The 24,331-nt window shown below is 57.6% G+C and overlaps 7 protein-coding genes across 10 annotated transcripts; all 7 read left to right on the plus strand.

The window, feature by feature from the left end:
- Positions 1–605: 605 nt before the first annotated feature.
- ABB37_07960 (hypothetical protein) lies at positions 606–2,370 on the plus strand (the record flags this gene model as incomplete). Its single annotated transcript, XM_015806777.1, has 1 exon — positions 606–2,370. Exon 1 carries the CDS (start codon positions 637–639, stop codon positions 2,368–2,370), a length of 1,734 nt encoding a protein of 577 aa, XP_015654648.1. The 5' UTR covers positions 606–636.
- A 493-nt stretch (positions 2,371–2,863) lies between these two features.
- Positions 2,864–3,293, plus strand: ABB37_07961 (hypothetical protein; the record flags this gene model as incomplete). 3 transcript variants are annotated; one of them, XM_015806778.1, is made up of 1 exon in its annotated part: positions 2,864–3,293. In XM_015806778.1, exon 1 carries the CDS (start codon positions 2,943–2,945, stop codon positions 3,291–3,293), a length of 351 nt encoding a protein of 116 aa, XP_015654649.1. In that variant the 5' UTR covers positions 2,864–2,942. The 3 variants fall into 3 exon arrangements, with proteins under 3 accessions (XP_015654649.1, XP_015654650.1, XP_015654651.1); XM_015806779.1 differs by having other exon boundaries at positions 2,886–3,293; XM_015806780.1 differs by having other exon boundaries at positions 2,940–3,293.
- Positions 3,294–3,913: 620 nt separating this feature from the next.
- ABB37_07962 (hypothetical protein) lies at positions 3,914–4,418 on the plus strand (the record flags this gene model as incomplete). 2 transcript variants are annotated; one of them, XM_015806781.1, is made up of 1 exon in its annotated part: positions 3,914–4,418. In XM_015806781.1, exon 1 carries the CDS (start codon positions 4,086–4,088, stop codon positions 4,416–4,418), a length of 333 nt encoding a protein of 110 aa, XP_015654652.1. In that variant the 5' UTR covers positions 3,914–4,085. The 2 variants fall into 2 exon arrangements, with proteins under 2 accessions (XP_015654652.1, XP_015654653.1); XM_015806782.1 differs by having other exon boundaries at positions 4,027–4,418.
- A 1,160-nt stretch (positions 4,419–5,578) lies between these two features.
- On the plus strand, positions 5,579–7,670 carry ABB37_07963 (hypothetical protein; the record flags this gene model as incomplete). The annotated part of the gene is made up of 1 exon (XM_015806783.1): positions 5,579–7,670. The coding sequence occupies exon 1, from the start codon at positions 5,727–5,729 to the stop codon at positions 7,668–7,670; it is 1,944 nt and encodes a 647-aa protein (XP_015654654.1). The 5' UTR covers positions 5,579–5,726.
- A 601-nt stretch (positions 7,671–8,271) lies between these two features.
- On the plus strand, positions 8,272–9,805 carry ABB37_07964 (hypothetical protein; the record flags this gene model as incomplete). Its single annotated transcript, XM_015806784.1, has 1 exon — positions 8,272–9,805. The coding sequence occupies exon 1, from the start codon at positions 8,378–8,380 to the stop codon at positions 9,803–9,805; it is 1,428 nt and encodes a 475-aa protein (XP_015654655.1). The 5' UTR covers positions 8,272–8,377.
- Positions 9,806–10,836: 1,031 nt separating this feature from the next.
- On the plus strand, positions 10,837–18,155 carry ABB37_07965 (putative ATP-dependent RNA helicase; the record flags this gene model as incomplete). The annotated part of the gene is made up of 1 exon (XM_015806785.1): positions 10,837–18,155. Exon 1 carries the CDS (start codon positions 11,010–11,012, stop codon positions 18,153–18,155), a length of 7,146 nt encoding a protein of 2,381 aa, XP_015654656.1. The 5' UTR covers positions 10,837–11,009.
- A 717-nt stretch (positions 18,156–18,872) lies between these two features.
- Positions 18,873–22,734, plus strand: ABB37_07966 (putative formin; the record flags this gene model as incomplete). Its single annotated transcript, XM_015806786.1, has 1 exon — positions 18,873–22,734. The coding sequence occupies exon 1, from the start codon at positions 19,642–19,644 to the stop codon at positions 22,732–22,734; it is 3,093 nt and encodes a 1,030-aa protein (XP_015654657.1). The 5' UTR covers positions 18,873–19,641.
- Between the last annotated feature and the right edge of the window lie 1,597 nt (positions 22,735–24,331).

Consider the following 24,331-nt stretch of genomic DNA (forward strand, 5'->3'; position numbering starts at 1 on the left):
GACTAGGAAGTGACAATATGATGGCAGAGCTCCTGGCACTCGACTGCCGGCTGTAAAAATGGATATTCAAATGTTGGGTGACGTGTAGCTCACCTCTTTTTTAGCGAGTCTCGGATGACAAGAGATCGGGAGGGCGTTTGAACTCAAGTTACTGACGAAAAGCTCACGAATTATTGCGCTAGTCAGAGTTTTCCGTAGCTGTAAAAATGGAGAGCAGATACCTTTTTTTAATTGTCTAAGCTGCTAGATAGGGTTTTGACTTCTTCGATTAGGAAAAGACGGACAAGAAGAGAAGAAAAATAAACGGCAGCAGCAGCAGCAAAATCGGCCGGACATGTATGCCAGATGAGTAGCGGCAGATTTGCCCCCCTTTTCTACTTGAAGAAGACAAAGCGACAGCTCATATGCTTTGCGTACAGAATCGCGATACTCAGGACTGTTTAAGGGCTGCCAGTTTTTTTTTTCTTCATCCCCTAGTACAAAACTATGTATTCATGCATTTCCATTACGCTCTTTAAATTGTGATTGGGCACATTGCCACACAAGGACAAACATAGATTTTTACAAACCATCATCACCATCCGTATCTCTGCTTTTTGTTTACCAGTTGTTTCTAAATTATCTTCAGACACGTTGATGCAACCACAAGATTTAGAAGCCTCTTCATCGGCACCCACAGAGATCACATCGGCATCATCGACAGCACAAGCTAGTGATGATAGCATAAAAAAAATTGTTGACGAGGCAAGAAGCATCCAGGCACTGTTACGAGACTATCAACAGCGAAATGAGTCCTTGAAAGGCGTGTTATCAGGTTTTGTGCATCGCGAGATTGATGAACACGCAAAGCTCTTGCATCTGCGAGCTGCGGTCGATCAAGCTGAGCTCGCGGCTCTGAGGAACTCGCAATATATGGAATACGTATCAAAGCATGCGAAACAGGAGCAACCGCACGTTTTTTCTGCTGCATCCTCTCCTGACGTTTCAGCGAACGCTGCATCAGCACACCGAGAGCAAAGCTCACCACATTGCGTAACAGGCTCAACATCGAAAAGCAAGGTTTGGTGGGTTGAAAAACTAGAAAAGGCCGACTCGGCCAAGTTTCGCGGTTGGCTGCCTGACAGTGTTTTGGCGCTGAACGGCGAAGAGAGTGTCACGCACGTCTGGCTAGGTTGGAAAAATGCCACGAGCGCGTCAGAGGAAGCATTTACCAAAGTCGTGGACCGCGTGTACTCTTGCTCCAATACACACCCCTCCACCGCTGAAGCAGCGTTCAGCTGTTTTGGAAACGGATTCCTGTGTACCACACCCGCTGAAGTAGATGCAAATGTCTTCGCTAGTTTAGAGAAAAAAGTTTCTTTTATTGTCACCGCAGCAGACAACTTCGCTTACTCTGAAAACGATGAATCTGCGTTTGACAGCCTAACGCGAAGAATCGCATGGATGACGTCCCTGTATAACACCGAATTATACGATGCTGTTGCAATGTCGCGCGCGTGCTTTGTTGATAACATGTGGCCTAAGCATGTAGCAGGCGCAGCCAATGCGACATACAACGCAACCGTTGCCGATGGACTTCGACTTTGCGGCGATGACAGGGATACTTTAGTTTTTGTCAACCCCGAGAGGTTGCGGACAACGATTACCATTCGCGGTTTTTTCTTCCACGGAGACGTGGGTCTCGTCGAGCAACTCGGTGCCGAGGTCGACATGACGGCTCTGTTTTTGTCAACTGATCATCACTTTAGAGCGAATGAGGAGTGCAGAACTTGGGCTCGCAGCAGCATTGTCCGCACGCTGCGCGCTCTTTATGCCGCTCTCTCTGCCCAAACTTCTGAAAGCGGGAAGGTAGTCGATGCCTCCGCGACGACTAATTTGGTGCTCACGGTAGCCCTTAACCTACCGCCTTCAAAGAACGGTCTTTTTGATGGAGTCTTGCTAGATGCTCGCCCAATCAGCCCTCAGTTACCTTTTGAGGGTCGCACAACGTGGATGGAGGTGTGCGCCGTGGGCAGACAGAAGGACGGCGTGTGCACAACCGTTGAGGACAGCAAAAATGCTGAAAAGCAAAACGCACCGCATGACGTGTTCGACGAAAATGTGGTTTTCCGGCTTGCCTATCTTCCAGTTGCCTTTGTGCAACCGTACGATGCGATTAGCCAACGGATTTTCCCGCTCCTTAACGAGGCAAGCAAATCACGGCTTGGCGGCTCAGCTGGCGCAACAGGTTCGTCAGGAGACAAGCGCCACAAAGTATCAGCGCTGCGCTCGTTGCCTGCGACGTTCGTAACGATGGCATCTCTGTGCGTTGGTACTGCCTCCTGCGTAGCGCTAGCGGTTGGCGTTCTGCGTTGGCTCTGGCGGCCATAAGCTGTTCTTTTTATTGTTGTTTTGTGACAGCTTCCTGACGTACTCGGTAATTACACTTTCAGGTGGAGAAAACACACGATGTAGGTAGTTTTTATTCCCGCCTCTCTGTTAGATGTTATTGCATGACTATTTTCCTTTTTTTTTCTTGTTTGCGCGATGGAGCTTGGAATGCCTTTTTTTTCTTTTTTACCACTTAGCACATGAGCTTGAAAGGCATCATTTGGAAGAGTGAAAGTGTCAAAGAAGAGGAATTAGTCGGAGTACTGAACACAAAAAAATAATAACGAATGTCGTGGTTTTGAAGCAACCAAGAACGACTATCGTCTTGAGCAGCACTCTTTTTCTCAGTTCTTTTTTGTTGTTGAAAATGAAGCTCCCCATTTTAAGTGCCTCGTAAGTGCTCAGCCTTCCGGTGTGACTCATTCTCTTGCGCAGTTCCTGCCTTGTGATGTCACTCATCGTCATTTCATTTGTTCTCCACTTCCCGTTTCGAAGCACCATCCCTCTCTCCATCCAGTGTGCTCGATTTTCTAACCAAAATCATTTTTCTCTTCTCGCTCTTCACTTCAAGCATGAGCGGCGGCCCTGTGTCTTTGGTGGGTCAGTACAAGCTGATCCGCGTGAATGGTAAGGCACCTGAGACACCAGCGCCAGTGGTGCTGCGCCTGGAGGCAGCTCCTGACAACGCAAACAAGCTGCGTCTGCACGTGAAGGTGGCCAACTCTATGAACGGCGTCGTCTCCATCGAGGACGGCAAGCTGAAGGGGCCTCTCATGTCTACGCGGATGATGGGCACGCCGGCGCAGATGACGGTGGAGCACATCCTGGGCAGTGACCTCATGGAAGGAGTGGCGTACACGCTGGAGGACAAGGTGCTGAAAATGACAGGCAAGACAGGTTCGCTGGAGTGGGCAGCGGAGTAGAAATAAAAAAACCCTGCTCATGCAAACGAAAGCCAGTACAAGGATCACAGCAGTAGAAAGAAAATGCGGTGCTGTAAGCGTTTTGCTTTCTTTTTTGAATGTATTTGCCTTTCGGCTTTGTCAACCAAAGTAGAACTCCAGGTGCTGCAAACACACCAAATCCTGAGTACGATGAGAAAAGCGAGGGGTCTCTCGTTTATCACTATTCTATATCTTCATTTTGTTTGCTGCCATCGATTCGAATCATCAAAACATCCACTGCATAATGGTATTTACAGTTTGTTATTGGCACAGGCTGACCGTTGCTGAGGAGTGTCTGCTTGCAATTCTTTGACAGCCTTTAAAAACAAAGAAAAGAATTGTTTTGTTTCGGTTCGCGTTCACCGTTGATAAAGCCGGAACCAACACAAGCACACGTACATGCACGGGCTTATCTTCTTTTCTTTCCCTTCGCGTGTTTGTTCTTAGTTGTAACAACTGTTTCCTAATGATACGCCTTTTTTTTTCCCTTTTCTAAAACAAACCTCCCTCTCTTTACCGTTCTTCGGTTATCCTTTAATTCTACAACGATACCAAATACACATTTTCTTGCGACTTCACCGTATCACGTGCGCGAAAACAGTGTGTTCAGAACAAAATCCAAGCTGCTCAAGTTATCTACCTTCTTTTTCTTTCATCCCCCTGAAACTGTCTAAAACAAGCATCCGGTCGCTATTCACTGTTCGCACACAAAAGCAGCGGTATAAGCAACCGTACCAGCAACATCAACTGCTCACAACCTCACACACGCCCATGAAGATGTCTATTCTTTTCGACAAGTACAACGTGGAGGAGTTCGACAGCGCGCCTTTCACGGAGCACGCCACGGTGGTGTTTACAAAAGGTGAAATCGGCATGATGGGCTTGCACGCAAAGGTGGCCAACGTCATGTCCGGCGATCTGCACGACCAGAACCACGTCCTCAAGGGACTGGTTATCTCCACGATGATGTACGGAACCGAGACGCAGATGGAGTTGGAGAGAGCGCTTTCGCACGGCTGTGACAGTGGTATGGCGTACAAGTTGAGAGGCGGCAAGGTGACGTTGACCACCGACTCTCACACGATTGTCCTCACTCCGCAGTAAGACTTTGCAACGAAGCACGTCGGCCGCTGCCGCCTTCCCCAGACTCGGTTGACTGCTGCACATACATGTGTGCGTGCGCGGTCATTTCTGCTGTACGTCATGCTTATCTCCACAGTCTGGTTGGCGCAGAAAAAGAAAACTTAACAAAAGAGAACACACACAGACACACACACACACACACACACACAGTGAAGCCGACACGATACCACCTTGCTTTTTTTTCTTGTTGAAGTTCCTTTACGACTTTATTGTTTACGGGGGTCACCAACAATCAGTCTTTTTTTTTCCTTTGTGGGTTGCTGCTGAAATGGGGCATAAAAGAGACGGGAGAAGAGAGAAGGGAGGGGGTGAATTTGCGATGAGAAATTCCGTCTCTCCTCTCTCTCTCTCCCCCCCGCCGGCCCAGTTGTGCACACTCGTGCAAAACTACCGTCGATTGCTTTACTGTTGATGAGACATGATATCTAATCTGTTCTTTCTTCTTTCTATTTATTGTTATTATTATTTTCGTTACTGTTCACGGTGCAGCCTTCTTTCAAGCCCCTCAACGCTTCCCTTTTCCCCTTTACCCATTTCTCCGTTGGGCGTTGCCTGCGTTGTCCCCGTTTCGTTGTTTCCTGCTTTCTCCTATTTTGCACACACACACACATACACTCATGCAAAAATAAAATTAATGATGACAGTGGTGACGATCGTTTTCCTCCTCCCCCTCCTTTTTTCTTCCCTCTTCGCGAAACTTAAACGCCCCGGTACGATCCCTGCCTGTTAGCTTCGACGCAATCGCGTAGTAGCGGAGAAAAGGCAAAGAAACAACTAGAGAGAGAGGGAAAAAGGAACATCAAAAGCTTGTGAAAGACCAAGGCAAGCAGTGCTGATGTACAGGTGTTTGCTTTGGCGTTGCGCGTACAGCGAAAAACATGAGCGGAGTGGGTGTTGAGGTAGGTCGACGTATGAACCGCCTCGCGCACATCAGCGGAAACAAACTAAATACACGCACACACACGCACACACACGAAAAGTTGTGCTGTGCTGCGTTCTCCCAACTGGGAAAACATGCCGTGCATACCCTCTTTCTTTGACTCCTTCAACTCTCTCATTGTCCTTTCCTCTTCCTCCCCCCCTCCATGCATAAAAATGGTGTCGTGCTAATTGACGACAAAAGTGCACTCAAACTTTCTTCTTCTTGTGCCAGAGAGCAAAACAGGCGGCGGGACGCCCAAGCAACACCACCTCCTGCTACCATCTTCAAAAAAAAAAACACACACGAAAAAACAACAGCACCAAAGCACTGATATACTTTAGATCGCAATGAACGTCACACTGCGCGCGAAGCGGGTCCCCGTCAACCCGGCGGCGGCGGAGAGCGAGTTCCACCAGATCCGCACGCAGGAGCAGCTGCGTTCGAACGCGCTGGTAACGCTGGGGGCCTCGGAGGACCAGGTGGCACCTTCTTACTTCACCTCCTCGCTCCAGGAGATGGCCGCACAGCGACTTGCCGACGACTTTGCCGATAACTGCGAGGTGGACGGACTTCGCGAGGAGCAGCCCGACCTCTACGCGATGGTGCTTGAGCGCCTGCCAACGGACCCGGCGACAATGCTGCCCCTGCGCATCACCGTCCCCCGCATTATGGACGAGCGGTACTGGCAGCGGTGTTGCGAGGCGCGGTGGCCGCTCGGGCAGCTGTCTCGCATGGTGGCAGGGGAGAAGCTGCTGGGCAAAGAGTACGGGTGGAAGCGACTTTTCTTAGAGCGTGTCCTCTGCGACTTTCTCATGTCTCTCGGCAGCACGAGCGCGGACAAGGAGGGAGGCCTGCTGCCTGCCACGGCGCTGACGGCGCCCGGTGCGGTGCGTTACGCAGGGCCGGCGGCGTTGGGCGCTGCTGTAACATGCACGGCGTACGACGCCGACGCCACCCGCTTCGACCTCATTCGCGACGACGCTGCCGTGACCGCCTTGCGCGAGTTGTGTGCGATCTGCCGCGACTACGTGCACACCGTCGACCTGCCTTGCCAGCTCGTGCACTTCCGCTTTCACGAGCACCTCTTTGCCCACGTGCCGGGCATTCTCTCGTTCCGTCTCACCTACGGCGTGGCGAAGCGCGGGGTGCGGGTTGGGGTGTCGGACATGATCGGTTTCCGCGACGACGACGCTGCCGGGATGCGGCAGCTGCTGCGGCACTACAGCTCCCTTGAACGTCTGCGCCTGCCGCTGAATCGGCTACAGGATCGACATGTGCAGATGATCGCCGCCGGCCTCGTCCACTCCACCACGCTGCGGGTGCTGGACCTGTCGCAGAACGCGCTGACCGATGTGGCGGTGGCGGGGGCGGTGGCGGTGCTGCTCTCCCGCCCCGACTTCCCGCTGGAGGAGCTGTACCTGCAGGACAACAGGCTCGGGAACGGTGCCGCGTCGGCACTGGCAGAGGCACTGCAACTGAACAAAACATTGCGTATTTTGAGCCTCCAACAGAACTGTATAGGCGACGCAGAGGGTGGTGCGCTGCTGGTGCAGGCCCTGTCCGTGCAACCCACCTTGGTCGATGTGAATTTGTCCAATAACAGGCTAGGCAAGAGCACCCTGAGCGCGCTCGCGAGTGTCCTGCCACGACTCAGCAGACTGAGTGTGTTGCGTGTGGCAGGGAACTCGTTGCTGGCCGGCGCCAAGATTCCTTCCTCTGGCCCCGGCACACCGGTTTCTGCAGAAGGTTCTACGACTGCTGTTGCGATCCGGAGCGCCCCGTCTTTTCTTGTAGCGGTGAACGACACCGCCGCGCCGACGGCCGCTGGCAGTGTGGCGTGCGAGTCTGTCAAGGACAGCGTTGCGGACGCCGACAACGACGCCGCTACGGCCTCGGTGACGATGGTGGCCGGTCCGGACACGCCGAAAGGTTCGGAGCCGCGGTGGCAGTCCACGACGATGATTACCCTCGAGGTGGCCCATGCCGGAGAGGGCTCCACAGGAAAAGGCAAGAAGGAAGTAGCAGGTGCTGCTGCCGCTGACATGGAGCACACGGAGGGCGGCGCGGTGCTGTGCGACGCCGTGGGTGCAAACAAGTCACTTGTCGAACTGGATGTTCGCTTCTGCGGCTTCACGCCTGATGAGGAGAAGGCGATGATGGGCGGCGTGCAGCAGCGGGTCTTCCGGTGCAAGATGGAGACGGCGGTGGCGGGTAAGGAGGCGGAGCAGCTACGTGAGGTGAAGCGGCGCGCAGAGGAGAGGGTGGCGCGCATGACTGGTCGCGTCGTGTAGACGGCACTCTGCAAAGGTCGAGGCAAGGGAGCTGCGCACCTGCGTGGGACGTATTTCGCATACGCACCAAAAGAAGAAGGAGATTTGCGGCTTTCTGATGTACACTAGTGCGGTCGTTGCTCTTGCGCTTTTTTTTTCTCTTTGGCGTATGTATGGCTGGCTTATAGCCTTTTCAATGTAGAATTCCACGGTGCGACCTGTCCGTACCTCGACATAAGTCTTGAAAGAAAAAAATGAATAAACGGAAGTAAGCAGAGGGAGATACCGGTCTCGGGTTTAACCAGGTCTCTTTAAGATGTTATGAGCGTGATGCCCAGTCTAATCGGATGATATTGAAACTTCGCCGGACTTAGAACTCGTAATAGACATGTTCGTGTTTTGTAATCGGCAGCCGTAGAGAAACAGTGGAGCGGAACCAACGTCAAACGTCCAAGTTTTCTTTTCCTTTAAACCGAGTTCACGCGGTGGGCTTCTGCACTTTTTTTTTTTCCATGCCCAGCACTTCAGTGTCTCACAGTTTTTTTTCCATTTGCTTCCCCCCCCCCTCTCTCCCCATCGTGTGTCCTTTTGCCAACACCCGCGCTCTCCTCACTCTATCCGTAGAAACACTCCCTTTAAAAGAAAACCGGTGTTTGAGCCCGCCCCACTCCTTTCCCCCTTTTTTCCCCTTTTTGTGCTACAGCGAAAAGAAACGAACGAGAGAAACGATGAAGGTCACGCTGCGCGGTGGCCTGACGCTGGCGGGGTGCCTCGCCGTCACCGTGACAAACTTTCTCGTCGCGAGCATGTGGGTCTACCTGACCCTCTTCACCGTCAAGTACATCTTCGGCGAGGGCCCGATGCGGCTGTGCTACAGGCTGAGCGCCGCCTACCACAACTTCCTCCAGCGCGCCTACTTCTCATGGGTGGGTGGGCTGCTGGAGTTCGGGCTGGGGACCCGCGTCGCGTACACCATCGTCGACGACGAAGGACAGGAGCACTTGGAGCAGCACTACACGACGGCCATCCGCAGCGAAGACGGCAGAGCGGAGAAGTACGTCGACCTCGACAAATTCCTCCGTCCACCGTCGACGCCCGGGAGGGCGAAGATAATTATCATGAACCACCACTGCCGGCTGGATTGGCTGTACATGCTTCTCTTCTTCGCCCGCACGCGCGGGATGGTGCAGCAGGTCCGGTTTGTATTGAAGGGGGAGCTGAGGCAGCTGCCGGTGCTGGGCTGGACCATGGAGATGTTTCGCTACCTCTTCCTGTCCCGCAGCTGGGAGAATGACGCGAAGTACATCGAGGGGATGGTGCAGTTCTTCCACGACACCAAGGACACGCCGGTGGTGTTCATCTTTCCAGAAGGCACGGACCTGTCGCCGAGCAATGTGGAGCGCTCGCAGGCCTACGCGGCGAAGGCGGGGCTGCCCAAGTTCCACCACGTACTGAATCCCCGTACCACCGGCCTCATCGCAGTTGTGAAGATGCTGGGCGGCCCGGAGAAGGTGGAGGAGGTGCTGGACTTCACGATTGGCTACACCTACCACGCCCCGGGGGAGCGGCCGAACGAGCCCTCGCTGATCAACGGTCACCACCCAAAGAAAGTACACCTGCTGCTGCGCCGCTACGTCCTCGAGGGCACCGAGGCGGCCGCCCGCGCAAATCCCGCGTCTGTGGTCCCGGCGGATGAGGCGAAGATGGCGGCGTGGACGCACGAGCGCTTTGCCGAGAAGGAGCAGCTTCTCTCGCGTTTCTACGTGTCTAACCCAGTCGGCTTCGATGCGGCGGACGTGAAGGCGGTGCTGAGCACGCAGCTGGGTCTGTCCTGCTACGACAGCGACGAGGAGCAAGTCCGCCACCCGCACCGGTCTCAGTGGCGGCGCTACTATCAGCAAGTCGGTCCCTTCGGTGTTGTTCTGGTGCCGCTTTACTGGCTTGTGCCCGTCACGTACTTTGTGCTGTGCACGCGTTGGTGGCTCAGTGTGCTGTGGACGGTAGCGGTGCTGTTTACCTTTACAAAAGGGATAAAGGCGGTGGGTGGACTGCAGAGGGCGCTGCTCTTGTCGAAGGTGGCTCCGGAGAAGACTGCGATGCAGCGGCTGCGCCAGTGGTTAGAGATTCGGCAGACGAAGGACAAGAAGGAGGATTAGCCGAGTAGGCGCTCGGGTTGTCGCGGCACTCGCGCCCGCCCAGGTGACTGCACCAAAGGAAAAACAGGCGCGTTTCTATCGATCTCTGCGCGTGCACGGAGCGTACTCTTGCTATTCGTTTTTTTTTCTTTGCGGTAGGTGCACTTTTGTTTTGGTGTTGTGATTCATTGTCTTCTTGAGCTCCTCCTCTCATATATGTATGCTTTCGATTTCTTCATTCAGTTGCGATGCGGTATTACGTCTCATCTGGCTCCTTGGGTCTTTTCCCGTAGAAATCTGTCGTGCTCACCGTTGTGTGGCGCGCTTTGGAGTGCTGTTGTCGTGTGTGTGCGATCGGGCGGCTTTTGCTTTTCCCTTTCTTTAAAGTAAATATATATATTGATATATTGCTTCATCTTGCACCATATTTCTACCAATTCTTCGTATAGTTTGCCCCTCCACTTTTTCTGTTGTTCTCGTTGATGCCGCAGTTGGTCCATCCCAGCCGAAACGCACGGCGTGGAGCACACACATGCACCAAATAAGAATAATATTGCAACAGTCAAGAGGCCGTCTAATATGCCTAACCCGCGGTGTTCACAAGCGCACGTTTCAAGCCGTGTGATGATGGACTCCAGCATCGAATACGTTATACGCTTTTTTTTTGGCAGTAAAGCGCCGCGGTGGCCCATATCTTTCCTGCGTCCCACAAACCTTCGGAGTCATTTTTGTATTCCTCTTTTTTTTTTTCTCCGGTTTGAAAATGGTGGCGTAGCCAGACGCCCTCTACTGAAAGGAGGAGCCGCACGCCGCAGGCAGTCATCGTCATCTCCGTTCTCCCTCTGCAGCGCAGCTGTGCAGTTCAGTCGCTGACCCCGATAACTTCTCGGCGCCGCCATCTTTCTGTTCCAGTTGGGCCAACGCATTACTACAGCTTCTCTCTTTCCCTCTCTTTCTTTCTTCCCTTAAAAAAATTAATCAAATGAATAAATATGTCTTAACATTATCTGATGTGCGTGTGTGTATCCCTACGTACTCGTACGCTTTGATTTAGTTGTTTATTTCGTGAAGGTGAGACAGATCCGTCAGGGGAGCAGTGCAAGAGACGTCGATAAGAGGCAGGCGGGAAAGCGTTCACGTCATCTGCTCTTGGCGCTATCATTCTCTTTCTAAGCTTTTTTTTTGTACGGCCCATCTCTTTTTAAATAGTTACTGTTATTCAACCATGTCCTTTGGTCGGCGTACGGGCGGAGGACTGCCCTCCGCCTCCCGCTACGTTCCGCACTCTGACGTCACCAAGACGTACTACGAGCGGCTTCTGCAAGACCTGCGACGCTACCTCCCGCCTGGCGTGGACGACGATGTGGAGGAGGTGGCGGAGCAGGTTCTCGCCATCGTGTGCACTGCCGCCGGCTCCGCGGCCTCCGCGGCAACCCCGAACACCATCAACGAGCTGCAGCAGAGTTTGGAGCGTCTGCTCGACACCCGGCTCTCCCGTGAGGTGCGGGATCACCTGTTGCACTACGGCAAGCTGATCACCGACTACGTGGCGAGCTCGCCGGAGGGAGACGCGGAGGGCCGCGGCGGTATCTACGGAGCAGCCATTACCTCTTCTGCGGCGCTGGGCGTGGATGATTTGGACTTTGCCGGTCCGAGCAGCAGCAGCAGCAGCAGCAGCGACTCAGAGGCGGGTGATGCAGAGGAGCGACGCACAATCAGCGTGCTGACAGGCGGGGCTGTGGAGTCCGCCGCGGAGAGGAAGGAGCGGCGGAAGAAGCGCAGGGCACTCATGCAGGCGGATCAGAACCTCACGCAGTACGCCTTCACGGAAGAAGGGGGGATCGCCGACACGGTGGAGGAGGCGGAGGCGTGGAGTGCGTCCGCGGGAGCTGCCCCGGCAGACGTGGTCGCAACGGAGGACGACGACGACGAAGGCGGGCTCGGCTTGACGGACACGCCGAAGATCGCCTTCGACGAGGTCGCGTGCAACCCGCAGTACATCAAGGACGCCGTCCGCCGCCTGTTTCCCGCACACGAAGCGGAGACGTGTCAATCCCTCGCCGAACGTGTGATTGATTTTTTAAGTCAGCGCGACGAGGACGACTTCACGCTTGAAACGCAGCTCACGACGTGTCTTGGCGGCTACGAGGATGAGGCGGTGATGGACTGGATCGGCGACGTGGTGCAGTCGCGGTGGAGCGTTGTCTACGGCCTGCGGTACGCGCAGTGTGGCACACAGAAGGAGCGCTACGCGGTAATGGATGCGATGCGGCAACACGCACTCGACGACTCGCGGGTGGAGCACCTGTACCAGAGCATCACCGGCAACGAGGTGGACCCGCTGCACATGCTGGAACTGCCGCCGCCTCGCCACAACGGTGATGCTCAGCCCGGCGCAGTCGACAAGGGAGTGCATGGAAATGAAGAGGCGGCCTCCTCGTCTGCTTCGTCTCCCTTCGCCGCTGCGAGGCAGCCGACGTTGCGACGGGTGGACCTGCAGGCGTGCGCCTTTCAAGATGAGCGCACCCCGCACCTGCACGTGCGGGCCACCGTCCCACAAGGGACGCAGCGGCTGACGTACGAGACGCACGACGAGGTGATTCTCCCGCCCAGCTCGCAGTACAACACCACCACGCCGCCCGTCTCGGTCGAGTCGTCGTTCCCCGGCTGGGCTCTCCCTGCCTTTCCGGGGATGACGCACCTCAACGCCGTGCAGTCGAAGGTGTACGAGTGTGCGTTTCACTCCGACGAGAACATGCTCGTGAGCGCGCCGACCGGGGCGGGTAAAACAAACGTGGCGATGATGGCCATGCTGCGCGCCATCGACGCCGCACGCAACACCACGACCGGCGTGATTGACGGGCACAGCCTGAAAATGGTGTACGTGGCTCCGATGAAGGCGTTGGTGCAGGAAGTCGTGCGCACCTTCTCGCGGCGGTTAGAGCCGCTGGGCCTGACGGTGGCGGAGTTGTCTGGCGATGCCGCCATGACCCAGCAGCAAATGGCCACCACCCAGCTCATCGTCACCACACCCGAGAAGTGGGATATCGTGACGCGCAAGTCCGTCGAGCTGGGTGTGGCCTCGCTGTTAAAGCTGCTGATTTTAGATGAGGTGCACCTCTTGCACAACGAACGTGGACCGGTGCTGGAGGCGATTGTGGCCCGTACACTGCTGCAGCAGCAACTCCGCGGCGAAGCGGGTATTCGCATCGTTGGCCTTAGCGCCACATTGCCAAACTACGCCGACGTGGCCACCTTCCTGCAGGTGAACCGCCAGCGTGGGCTGTTCGTGTTCGACAGCAGCTACCGCCCCATCCCGCTTGAGCAGACGTACTGCGCGACGAAGAAAGTGAAGGGCGTTGCCCAGAGCGCCGTGATGAACGTGGTCGCCTACGACAAGGTGCTTCAGACGGTGCAGGCGGAGGAGCAGGTCATGATCTTCGTCCACTCGCGACGCGAGACGGAGTTCACGGCGCGCTACCTGCAGAAGCGGGCAGCGGAGGAGCACCGCGGTTACTACTTTGTGCAGCCGGACAGCAACAGCCACAAGGCCTTGCAGGAGGCGAGCAGCGGCGCCAACGGGGCGATGTTGCGGCGCAGTCTGCAGCAGCTCCTGCCCGACGGCTTCGGCATCCACCACGCCGGCCTCAGCCGCGAGGAGCGCAGCACCGTGGAGCAGCTCTTCGCTGAGCGCCACATCAAGGTACTCGTCTGCACCTCTACGCTGGCCTGGGGTGTGAACCTGCCTGCGAACCGCGTCATTATCAAAGGCACGCGCGTCTTCAACGGCGCGAAAGGGCAGTCGGAGCTGCTGAGTGCGCTGGACGTGCTGCAGATGTTTGGCCGTGCCGGGCGTGTCGGCTTCGGTGCCGCGCTCGGCCGCGCCACCATCATCACCTCCCCCGACGACCTGCACTACTACCTCAGTGTGCTCAACCAACAGCTCCCGATTGAGTCGCAGATGATGAAGCGTGTCGTGGACATGCTAAACGCCGAGATCACCCTCGGCCACGTTGAGACGGTTGAGGAGGGCGTGCAGTGGCTGCAGCGGTCGTACCTCTACGTGCGCATGCGGCAGGTGCCGGAGGTGTACGGCATCCGACCCACCGCAAGCGATCCACTGTTGCTGCACCACCTCGCCAACATTGTCCACACCGCCTGTGAGGAGTTGAGGGCGTCGAAGATGGCCGACTACGATGCCCGGGCGCGCCGGGTCAGCGGCACCGCCTACGGCCGCATCGCCTCCTACTGCTACATCACCACCACCTCGATGGCGGCCTACTTGGGTTTAATGAGCAACGCGATGCAGGACGTGGAGCTGTTCCGCGTCTTTTCCGCGTCGAGCGAGTTTGCCAACATCGGCGTGCGAGCAGAGGAGCAGGCGCAGCTGAAGGAGTTGCTCGACAGCGCGCCGGTCGCGGTGCGGGAGTCGCGCTACACCCCGCTCGCCAAGATAAACATTCTGCTGCAGTGCTTCATCAGCCAGAAGGAGCTGGAGGGGCTGCCGCTGATGAGCGAGATGGTGTACGTGAAAGACTCCGCCCAGCGTATTCTGCGAGCCTTGTACGACATCTGCCTCGTCCGCGAGTACGGCCGCACTGCGCGCCAATTTCTCAATCTCTATTTAATGACGGTACATCGGCAGTGGACGGTGCAGTCGCCGCTGCGGCAGGTGCGCGACTACCTGCCCGTGAAGCACTACGAGTCCATCTTGTCCGCCCTGGAGCGGGTGCGAGTGCCATGGGAGGAAATCCGCAGCTGGAGCGTCGAGGACCTGGCGGAGCGGCTGAGCGACGACCGCCGTGCGCAGTCCGCGTACGAGGCGATCCACGTCGTGCCGCACTACGCGGTAGAGGCGGCGGTGCGTCCACTGACGCGCGGCATGCTCTACATCGACGTCGACATCCTCGCCGACTTCGACTACGTCGAGACGGTGCACGGCCGCTCCGTGTGTGAGGTGGTGCTCATGATCGAGCACACAAACGGGCGACTGCTGCACCACGAGGCCGTGCTGCTGCCGCTGGCGAACGTGCAGCAGCGTGCGAGCTACGCCTGCCCGCCGGTGGTGGTGCCCATGGTGGACCCCACACCGACGCATCTGTTCGCGCGTGTGGTGTCGCCGCACTGGCTCGGCGCCTCCGCCACGGCCTCTGTCTGCCTGCTGAACACTCTTCTGCCACCGGTGGCGGCGCCGCTGCGTGAGGTGGACCAGCGGCCCCCTTCACCGGACACGAGTGGCAGCGCGGTAGCGGAGCGCCTGGCCGCCTTTCAGCTGCACGCCGTCGGCGAGCAGATCTTTCCGTTTCAGAACTTCACCGCCCTGCAGTCCGACCTGGTCGACCCCATCTTGCTCGACCACCCGCGCAACCTCCTCGTAGGCGTCCCCCCGGGCAGCGGCAAGACGGTGCTCGCCGAACTCTTTGTTCTACAGTTTCTTTTGGAGGAGGCCGTGAAGGAGGCGGAGCGGCAATCGAGGGCGCTGCCAGGCACACAACAGGGAGAAGACGATGGGAACGGTGCCGATGCTGCTGCTGCGTCGCTTCTGCCTGGCAAGCTGTTGTACTTGACGAGCAACGCAGACGTCGTGCACCGCCGCGCGCTGGACTGGCGCTACAAGTTTGGCGAGGTGCTGAAGCAGCGGGTGGTGGAGCTGACGGCTGGTGACGGCAGCAGCAGCAGCGGTGGCACCAATAATGATGGAGGCGATGCAGGCGCCACGAAGTTGGCTTCCGCCACCATCATTCTCGCGACCGGCGAGCAGCTGATCCGCCTGGTGCGTCGCGGTGATGCCGCGCTGGCTGGCGTGACCCACATTGTTGTTGACCACCTCCACTTGCTGCGCTCCTCAGAAGGGCAGGCGATGGAGGAGTGCATGGCCCGCCTCAACGCAGAGCCGTTCCTCGTGCGCCACGGCACCGGGCGGGCGCGGATTCTTGGCCTGACCTACCCGCTGATCAGCACCGCGGAGGTCGGTCGCTGGCTGAAGGTGTCAGCGACACACCAGTTCAACTACGGCAACTCGTACCGGCAGCTGCGTGTGCGGCTCGTCGGCGTGGAGCTGCCGGGGCCGCGCAGTCGCTACGAGAGCGGTGCAGTGGCGGCGATCAAACTACTGCGCCGACCCGCCTACGCCGCCGTGCCGACCGTCATCTTCGTGCCGACGACTCGGCAGGCAAAGGACATGGCACAGCGTGTGTTGCTGCGGTGCCGTGACAACTACATCCCCGAGACGACGGAGCACGCCACCGATGACCCGCGCCTCGCCGTGTACCTCGCCGCGGGTGTGGCCTACTTGCACCGTCGCACGAGTGAGCTGGACGCCCTTACGATACAGGAGCTGGTGGATCAGCCCGCCCTGCACGCCGAGACGCAGGCGACGCTGCCGCTGCTGCTCGTGTGCACCTTCGACGCGGCCTGGCGCCTGCCGGCGGCGCTCTTCACCAACGCCGTTATCTGCTGCGGCGAGCGTCTTGCGACCGTCGAGAGCGAGGACGGGGAGCGGGGGATGACGTACGCCGATTGCTCGGCGGTGGAGGTGATGCAGATGTGCACGCGGGCGGTGAATGAGGCGGTTTTGTACTGCCGGAGCCCCCGGGTGTGGGTGTGGGGGAAGTTGTTAAACGAACCTCTGCCACTCGAGTCCGGCCTGCGCTACGCCGACGACTTCCGCGACGCGGTGAACGCGGCGATTGCGCAGGGGCGGGCGGCGAGCCGGGCGGACGTGCTGCGCGTGCTCTCCTCTCACTACTTCCTTCATCACGTGAAGTCCAATTTGCACTTCTACGGCGTGCCGACCGCCGCGGATGTCCCGCTGTACGCCTCTAGTGTCGCCTCGCACGTGGTGAACGCGTTGAAGGTGCTGGGCTGTGTGGAGGAGCTGCGCGTCCACCACGACAACGAAGAGGCGGCCGATGAGGCGGAGGAGGCGGAAGACGAGGAGGACCCGCACGCGCCGTTGCGACCTACCGTCCGTGGGCTCGCTCTTGCCCACCACTGCCTCGCCGTCAGCACAGCAGAGGAGCTGCTGCGCGTGCTGCCCGGCTCGCTCGAATCCGAAAAGAAGAAGGCGGCGCTCCACGACACGACCACGTACCTCTGGCGGATGCTCGCCTACCACTGTGAGGAGCTCACTCCTGCCCACCTCGGCGACGCCGCCCGTGTGACGGAGGCGGCAGAGTACCGCGCGCTGCACTCGCTCGCACGGGCTCTTCCAGACTCCCTGGGCGTGCGCTACATCGACATCGACTTCAGCGCTGCCGGCACGAAGGTGTATCTGCTCCTCCTCGCCTACTGCTGCCGCCTGTTTCCTGCATCGTACTTCTTCGCATCGGAGGTGTTCGCTGCAGACGGAGGCGCAGAGGCGGAGAAAACCAGCGCCTTCGATGCCCACCACGGCCACGTTTTTTACCGCGCCGCGGTCAGCCGTGACGCACGCACCGCGCTGTGCAACGCCGTTTCGGCAGACTTGGCGGAGCGTCTGGTGGAGGACCTTCGCACCCTGCTGCCTGCGGTCCGCCACGTTGTGTCTGCTGTGGTGGAGCTCTTAGACGGCGACACGCAGGCCTGGGCCGTGGCGCGGCTTATACGGCTTACGTCAGCTCTTCATCAGCAATTGTGGGAGAGTGAGCCGGCGGTGCTGCAGCTGCCGTGCTGGCGCGCCCCGCTCTTCTCGTCACCCAGCGCACTCACTTCGATTGGAGCAACGTGCACGCTGGAGGAGCTCCAGGACGCACCCGACGTGGCCGTGACGAAGCTCGAGTCGTGCGTCAGCGAGCTCGTCGTGGCGTCAGGGAGCGCCGCAGGTGCGGATGCTGCTGCGGCGACCACAGCGCGGCGCACGTCGCAGGCGGCGGTGCAGGAGGCGGGCGGAGTGCCGCGTGTCGTGGCGGTGCGGGCGAAGGGCCGTGTGGAGGAGATGGACGGCGTACTCGCCATGATCATCCACATCGATGCACAGATGCGATGGGCCCCACCACGACGAGCAGCAGCGAGCACCAGCAGCAGCAGCGGCGATGGCGGCGACAACAACGGTGATTCGGCAGAGGTACGTGTCATGCACCAGTGGTGGGTGCGCTGTGTGGTGTCGCAGAAGGCGTCCCCGAGCCGCACCCGTCAGCTGGCCCTACGCGTGAGTTCGGTAGAGTTGACTGGCGCAGAAGCAGGGCTGTCATCTTCCTCGACGGCTGCGAAGACGGCCAGTGCCGCTCCTTCGCTCTCCACCTTTTCCTTGTCCTCCGACGTGTTTTTCCCGCTCGCGCGTCTTGAGGCGGAGGACCTGGACACGGTGGAGATGCGCGCCGTGGTGACGAGCGTCGCCTTCTGTGGCGTGGAAGGCACATCTGTCGTTGTGTTCGACGCTGAGGATGAGTAAAGCGTTGTCGAAAGCCTCAAATGAACACCTTTTTTTTTGTTTATTGCTTTGTTTGGTGTGTTGTGCGACACGTTCGTGCCGTCGATGATCGGGTGCGGTGGCTCCGTTTTCGCCGGGCCATGCGTAATAATATTATATTACATACATATATATGCGTATTTATGTGGATTTGATAAGTTTAGATGGTCGGCTCGGCTCGGTATTCGTGTTTCCACCCTTTCGCGCTTCGCGGATGCCGTCGAGAAGTTGGGATAAGTGCAGTACAGGTCAAACGACAACCGAAGAAGGAAGAAGCCCACCGCAGCAGGTAGAGCAAAGCAGGAAGGCCTCCCTCCTCCCCCTACAACGCCGTTTTTTCCCCTTTTACCTTCTCTGCTGTTTTGTAGCTTTTCTGCGGTGAAGGAGTAGCTGCCGGGAGGACTCAGCTTCGCGATTCCGCTCACGTGCACATCTGCACGCTTCGCAGCAGGAGACCTCGCTGTCCGAGGAAGGAGGAAAGCCAACGGAGACGCGAAGAAACGACCGTTTGCTGTTGCACAGCACAGTTGTGCGTCACGCACCTCTCTCTCTCTCCCTCCCTCCCTCAATGGAATCTTTCTTGCTGTGTCATCGATCTACCGCCCCACTTCATGCTTCTCGCCCTCGTATTTTCTTTTTGTTTTTCTGGTTGAATCAAATATTCCGTTTTTCTTTTACACAATATCGTGATGCCCACCAAGGTCGCACGTTTGCTCAAGCTGTTCTGTGCACCTGTACGAGCTCTTTGGTTAGCTTTGCATTCAGCGTTTCGCCGGTAATTCGCCGTGCACGTGCTTTATTGCACGCGAGGTACCTCCTGCCTTCTTGTCGCCCATTTCCATACATTCACAGAAAGGAAGCCCCTCCCCCCCCCCTCCCTCCTCCTCCCCCCACGAACGTCACTTGCCCCCACGCCTACACGTACATCTTCTCCCCCTCCTTTTTATCAATCACTTCTCTTATTTTCCTCTGCCGGGTTTTTGGGGCGCTCGTGTTCCTTTCCTTGTTACCGTGTCTCTCGTATACCGTGTTGTTATACCGAGGGTGGGTGGGTGGTGCAACGGCACAAGTAAATGTAAGACAACTCCACCACTCATCCGTTTTTTCCCCCCTTTCTTTTCCGTTGCCACTTCCCCGGTGTTGGCCGCCCCCCACTCCCCATCCACCGCCTGCAGGGTTTTTTCTGTTCCCTCCCCCCTCTTTTTCTCTCACCGCTTGTTTCATCGACCTCCAACGCGTTCCGCGAACCACCTATTTCAAAACGCCAGCCACGACGCGCTGCGAGATTTCTTCCCTCGTTGCTCTTTGTATTGATGAGAAAAATAAACAATAGAAGTTGTTTTGTTTTGTTTCATTGCGTGTGTGTTGGCGCGTGCGGATTTCCATCGCTGCCTTTTCTTTTATTTCCTTTCTTTTCTTACCCTGCGAGCCTCAGCCAGCGAAGGCCACGAGACTGTAGCTCCGTGCAATGTCGCATCAACGATCGCTCTCCGCTTCGCCGTCCAACCGCGAGCCGCGTGACTTCGACCACAACGGCCTGACGAATGCGCTCTGCACGGCGGCCGAGGCGGCGTCGTCCGCAGGCGGGAAGGAGGGACATCACGACAGCGGGGACGAAGACGGCAACGGCAGCACAACCAGCGCATCCTCTGGGCGGCGACGGCGCACCACCGTGCATGTGGTGGACTACAATGAGTCCCCACCGTTGGTGCAGGCGCCATCTGTGTCGCCGCAGCGAGTGCAACGGCTGTCACTGGTCGAGCGTCGCCGCCGTGGGTCGTTCACCACCAGCGGGTCGAGCATCACCTTCCGCCGCAGCTCGCAGTTTCACACGGTGGAGTTGACGAAGGAGTACATACAGAACCTTGCGGAGGCGCACGGCGTGTCGCCAGAGCACGTGCGAGATGTGGCGCTGGCGGCTCAGGGTAACACCGACTTGATGCTAAGCATTCTGCAGAACGAGGTGAGTCACCGCCTCGCTTCGCCGAACAGCGTGGACAAGTTGAACTTCAACGACGCCGCGGCGGTGACCCAGCTGCTGAGCTTCTTGGAGCTTCCCAACGACTGGGAGGGGGAGGTGATCCGCACGCTGAACGCAACCCAAGGTGACGCCCAGGAGGCGGCCGCCCAGCTCGAGTTAAAGAAGAACCAGCTTCAGTCTGCGATTGAGGCGGCGCGAGCGCGAATGCCTGCGTCGGGTGGTGGCGGCGAAGGCGAGGCGCAGCCGTCCCAAAATGAAGCTGCGGAAAGCGGCGGCAGCAGTGCGTCCTCGCCGAGCGTCGGCGAGGAGTTGACGCGGGATGAAATGGACCATGTCGTGGCCCGCGTCGTTGCCACGGGTGGGGCACGTCCACATCAGACGCACCGCAAGGAGGGCGAGCGGGTGTACTACAAGCTCAATGATGCCATCGGTGCGCGGACGAGCGTCGTTGCCTCGGAGCTGGGCGAGGACGCTCTCTCGACGAGTCTCTCCTCGCAGGAATTTGAGCAACTGCGGGGCAACGGTGACGGCGACATAGCTGAGGATCAAAAGGGTGTACGACAGGAGCACGAAGAAGAGCCGTCCTACTCAAAGAGCTGCAGTGTTTCTGCGTTCTTGCCGGCGGTGGTGTCCTCTGAAGAACGCACCGCTGCTCGCCGCTGGGATGGAGGCCCAACCGTGGACCCCCTGCCGACCCCTCCACCTCCCACGGCTCCCTCCTCCTTTATCGTGGACGGACGCCGACCGAGTACGTGTAAGGAAGCCTCACCCGCACCTCCAGCCGACGGCGGGTCGGCGCACCCAGTGCCGTCGTCCGCGTTGCGCCACCGCCGCGCGTCGCTGTCGAGGGGAGCGGTGGACGTGTCGGGGCGGCTGGCCAGTCGCCTCGATTTCTCTCCGCCGGGCAACACACCTGCGGTGCGGAACGCGGCGTCGTCTCATCGCACGCGTCCGGCCGCAGCGCGCGACGGCGCCGCGTCGGTGAGCACCAGCGCGGAATTTCTCCCTCGTCGAGGAAGCGCATCGAACTCGACCGCCGTCTCTCCTCCGCTCTCGACGGGGTTGCCGCCGTTGGTGTCCCCACCAGCGGTCTCGTGGGCAGAGGATCGCCACAAAGCTGCGGACGCCGTCCTCCCTCTGATTGTGTCGCCGAGCAGGTCAGAGACTGCCTCGGCGCGCGACCCGGCCCTGGCAACGTCTGCGGCGAGCAGCGATAGCCGTGAGACCACCCCGACACCGCCGCCAGGACTCCCACCACCACCACCGCCTCCGTCCATCGGCGGCGCACCTCCCCCTCCTCCACCGCCGCCTCCCCCGCCTGGGACGAAGGGCAGGCCGGGCGAGGCTGCTCCCGCCGCGAACACCGGCAAGACGCGCCCGGTGCCCATCAACGGCGCCATCGGCGACTCCGTCGGTGTCTTTGGCGAGGTCACACACCGCCCCGCGCTGTCAGCAGAAACGCGTGCGTGCTTGGAGAAGCTGTTCAAGAAGACCGATCCGCTGATGAAAATGGCTGCAAAGCCCGCTGCAGCCGACATACTTCCGTGGAAGATAGACACGGCGGTGAACGTGATGCTGAAGATCATCAACCTTCCAATTCAGCAAATCGAGGCGAGCATACGCACCTTCGACACGCTGACCTTGGGCGAAGAGCGCGTCGCTTTATTGAAGGAGAATATCCCGAAAGCAGAGGAGATCGAGGAGATCAACCGTGCACGCAAGGCACACGGAAAGCCCTGGTCGCGGACGGAGCAGCAGGAGCTGCCGATGGCGGTGCGCTTCATCTTGATGACGCAGACCATCGACCACTACGCGGAGCGCATCCACGCGTGGAGCCTCAAGTACAAGCTGCACGGCGACCTCGAAGACCTGGAGCAGAAGCTGGCGAAGGTGAACCGTGCCATCGACGCCATCTTCGACTCGAGGTCGCTGCCGGACATGCTGTACTTTCTGCTGGAGGTGAGCAACTTCCTGAACAAGGGCAGCCGCTTCCAGGACGCGAAGGGCTTCCCGATCACGCAGCTGCCGCAGATCATGGACTTCAAGACGACGGACGGCAAGAGCACGCTGCTTTCCTACGTTGCGGAGTCGCTGAGCTCCATGGAGGCGTCGAACCCCTCCCAGGCCGGGATGCTGCACATCTCGGATGAGCTAATGCCGATGGTGGAGGCGGGCCGCGAGATCGACGTGCCGAGCATCGAGCAGGAGCTGAAGAAGCTGCGCGGCCGTCTGCAGAAGTGCAAGCTGCTGATTAGGGAGCTGAAGAACGACAGCCGCTGGACCACCGTGCTGGGCAAGTTCATTATTCGGGCGCTGCCGGAGCTGGAGCGTGTGGAGAAGCTTGCGGAGACGATCGACGGCAAGATGGAGCGTCTGTGCACGTTTCTGTGTGAGAAGAAGGAGACCTTCTCGCTGAACGAGGTGCTGCGCACGCTGACGATGTTCTGCAAGCGGTTTGACCAGGAGCAGGAGAAGATGCAGCTGCGGAAGGGGCGACTCGCAAGGGAAGAGGCACATGCACAGCTGACCCAAGAAACGATCGCTAAATCGTCTGCACCTCGTCGGCGTCGGCTGAGTTAATGACAGGACACGCCGTGCAGTGCTCAACACCGGCAACATCAGCCGAAACAGGAACACCCTGTCGAACCCGAAGCAGCACACAGTAGAGGCGATGGTGAAATAAACGCTCCGTTGCACAAAGGTTCGTAAGTGGCGTCACCGGGCGTGATCGCCATGCTGTTGTGTGCCAGACCGGGCGCCTGCATGACTTGAGCACTCACGCACAACCGCAAAAAGGAAAAAGGGATTCTCGTTCCGCTAAAGCCGAACCCTTTTTTTTTGTATTTTCAAACGTGCACTTCATTTTGCGCCGCCATCGACGCTGATGAGTTTGCCGCTGGTGCTTTTTTCTTATTTCGTGGTACATCAGCTTATCCGATTCTCTGTGGCACACCAAGGACCCTGTTCTCCTGCTCTTCTACTCTTCCAGTCGCTTCCGTGCGAGGGGAACCTTCAAGAAAAGAATTATCGTAATACGTCCGGTGCATCATCATCGTGTTTCCAGTGATCGGCAGACTGCTTACTCGCCGTTTTTGTTCTTCTCCAACATCACACATACCCCCCCCTCCCCCCTACACACACACACACACACTGAGACCCATGTGTAACGCCGTCTTTGCATCACCCTTGCCACAAGGCCTTCCACCTCTTTCGACGGTTAAGCCCGATGCATTGCTGTTGCGGTAACGGAATGTGTGTTTCGTTTTGTGGTGTTCTTTTGGCGTTTTCTCCTGCCTCGCCTTCGCGCCATCCTTCCACCTTTGCCTTTTGGCACTCCCGCCTTTTCCCTACCCCGCCTCCTTAATATTCTTTTTCTTGGGGAAAACAATGAAACCCAAGTTTTGGTGCGTGCTTTCGGAGCGAAGTCTCTAGCCAGTACTGCCTTCCTTCTGCATAGTCTGTGCCGTACACTCTCAACCACAATCTCCATAACACATACAAACACACACCCACAAGCGCAACCACAGCGCGCGATATACGATTCACTGCTGCGTGCACGGGAGGGTTTTTGCGACGTCGGCGTTTGCAGGCCACACCATCGTCTTCGCGTTACTGCTTCAATAGAAACAACGCCCACGCACAGTCCCTTTTTTTTCTGTCTTCTTTTACTTCCTCTGCTGTTCCCCCCCTCCTTTTCTCCGCTTATATTGTGATTATTATTATTATTGTTGTTAGTGTTCGGCTACATTTGCGTTTAACACTCTGTGCAATTTGAAAAACAAACAAACTGTTAATACTTCTCTCTCCCTCTTTTCTTTTCCCCCGGGTTTTTTTTTTCGGAGCCACGGCGGAGGTCCTCTCTCCATCTTTGTACATAAGATTGAGGGGCACTGCCGTTTGTTGGCGCGACACGGGTGGCTGCTCCGGCCTGTTGTTTTCTTTTGTTTTGTTTTCTATTTTTCATTTTCTTGTTTTCCCAGCCGCACATCGTCGTCTTTTTTGTGGAGAGTTTCGCCGTCGCCACTCTTTCTTACTTTGCTTTTGTACTATTTCTTGTAGGCCGTTCTTGGCTCAAAATTTTTGGTGGCGTCCTTTAATTTTTTTCCTTTGTTGCTCCTTTCGTTTCTCGTTCTCCCAGCGAAGAGAGGCGGATCATCCGTCGTCTTCCTTGCTCATA

This window comes from Leptomonas pyrrhocoris (assembly GCF_001293395.1).
Source record: "Leptomonas pyrrhocoris isolate H10 chromosome Unknown, whole genome shotgun sequence".
NCBI lineage: Eukaryota > Euglenozoa > Kinetoplastea > Trypanosomatida > Trypanosomatidae > Leptomonas > Leptomonas pyrrhocoris.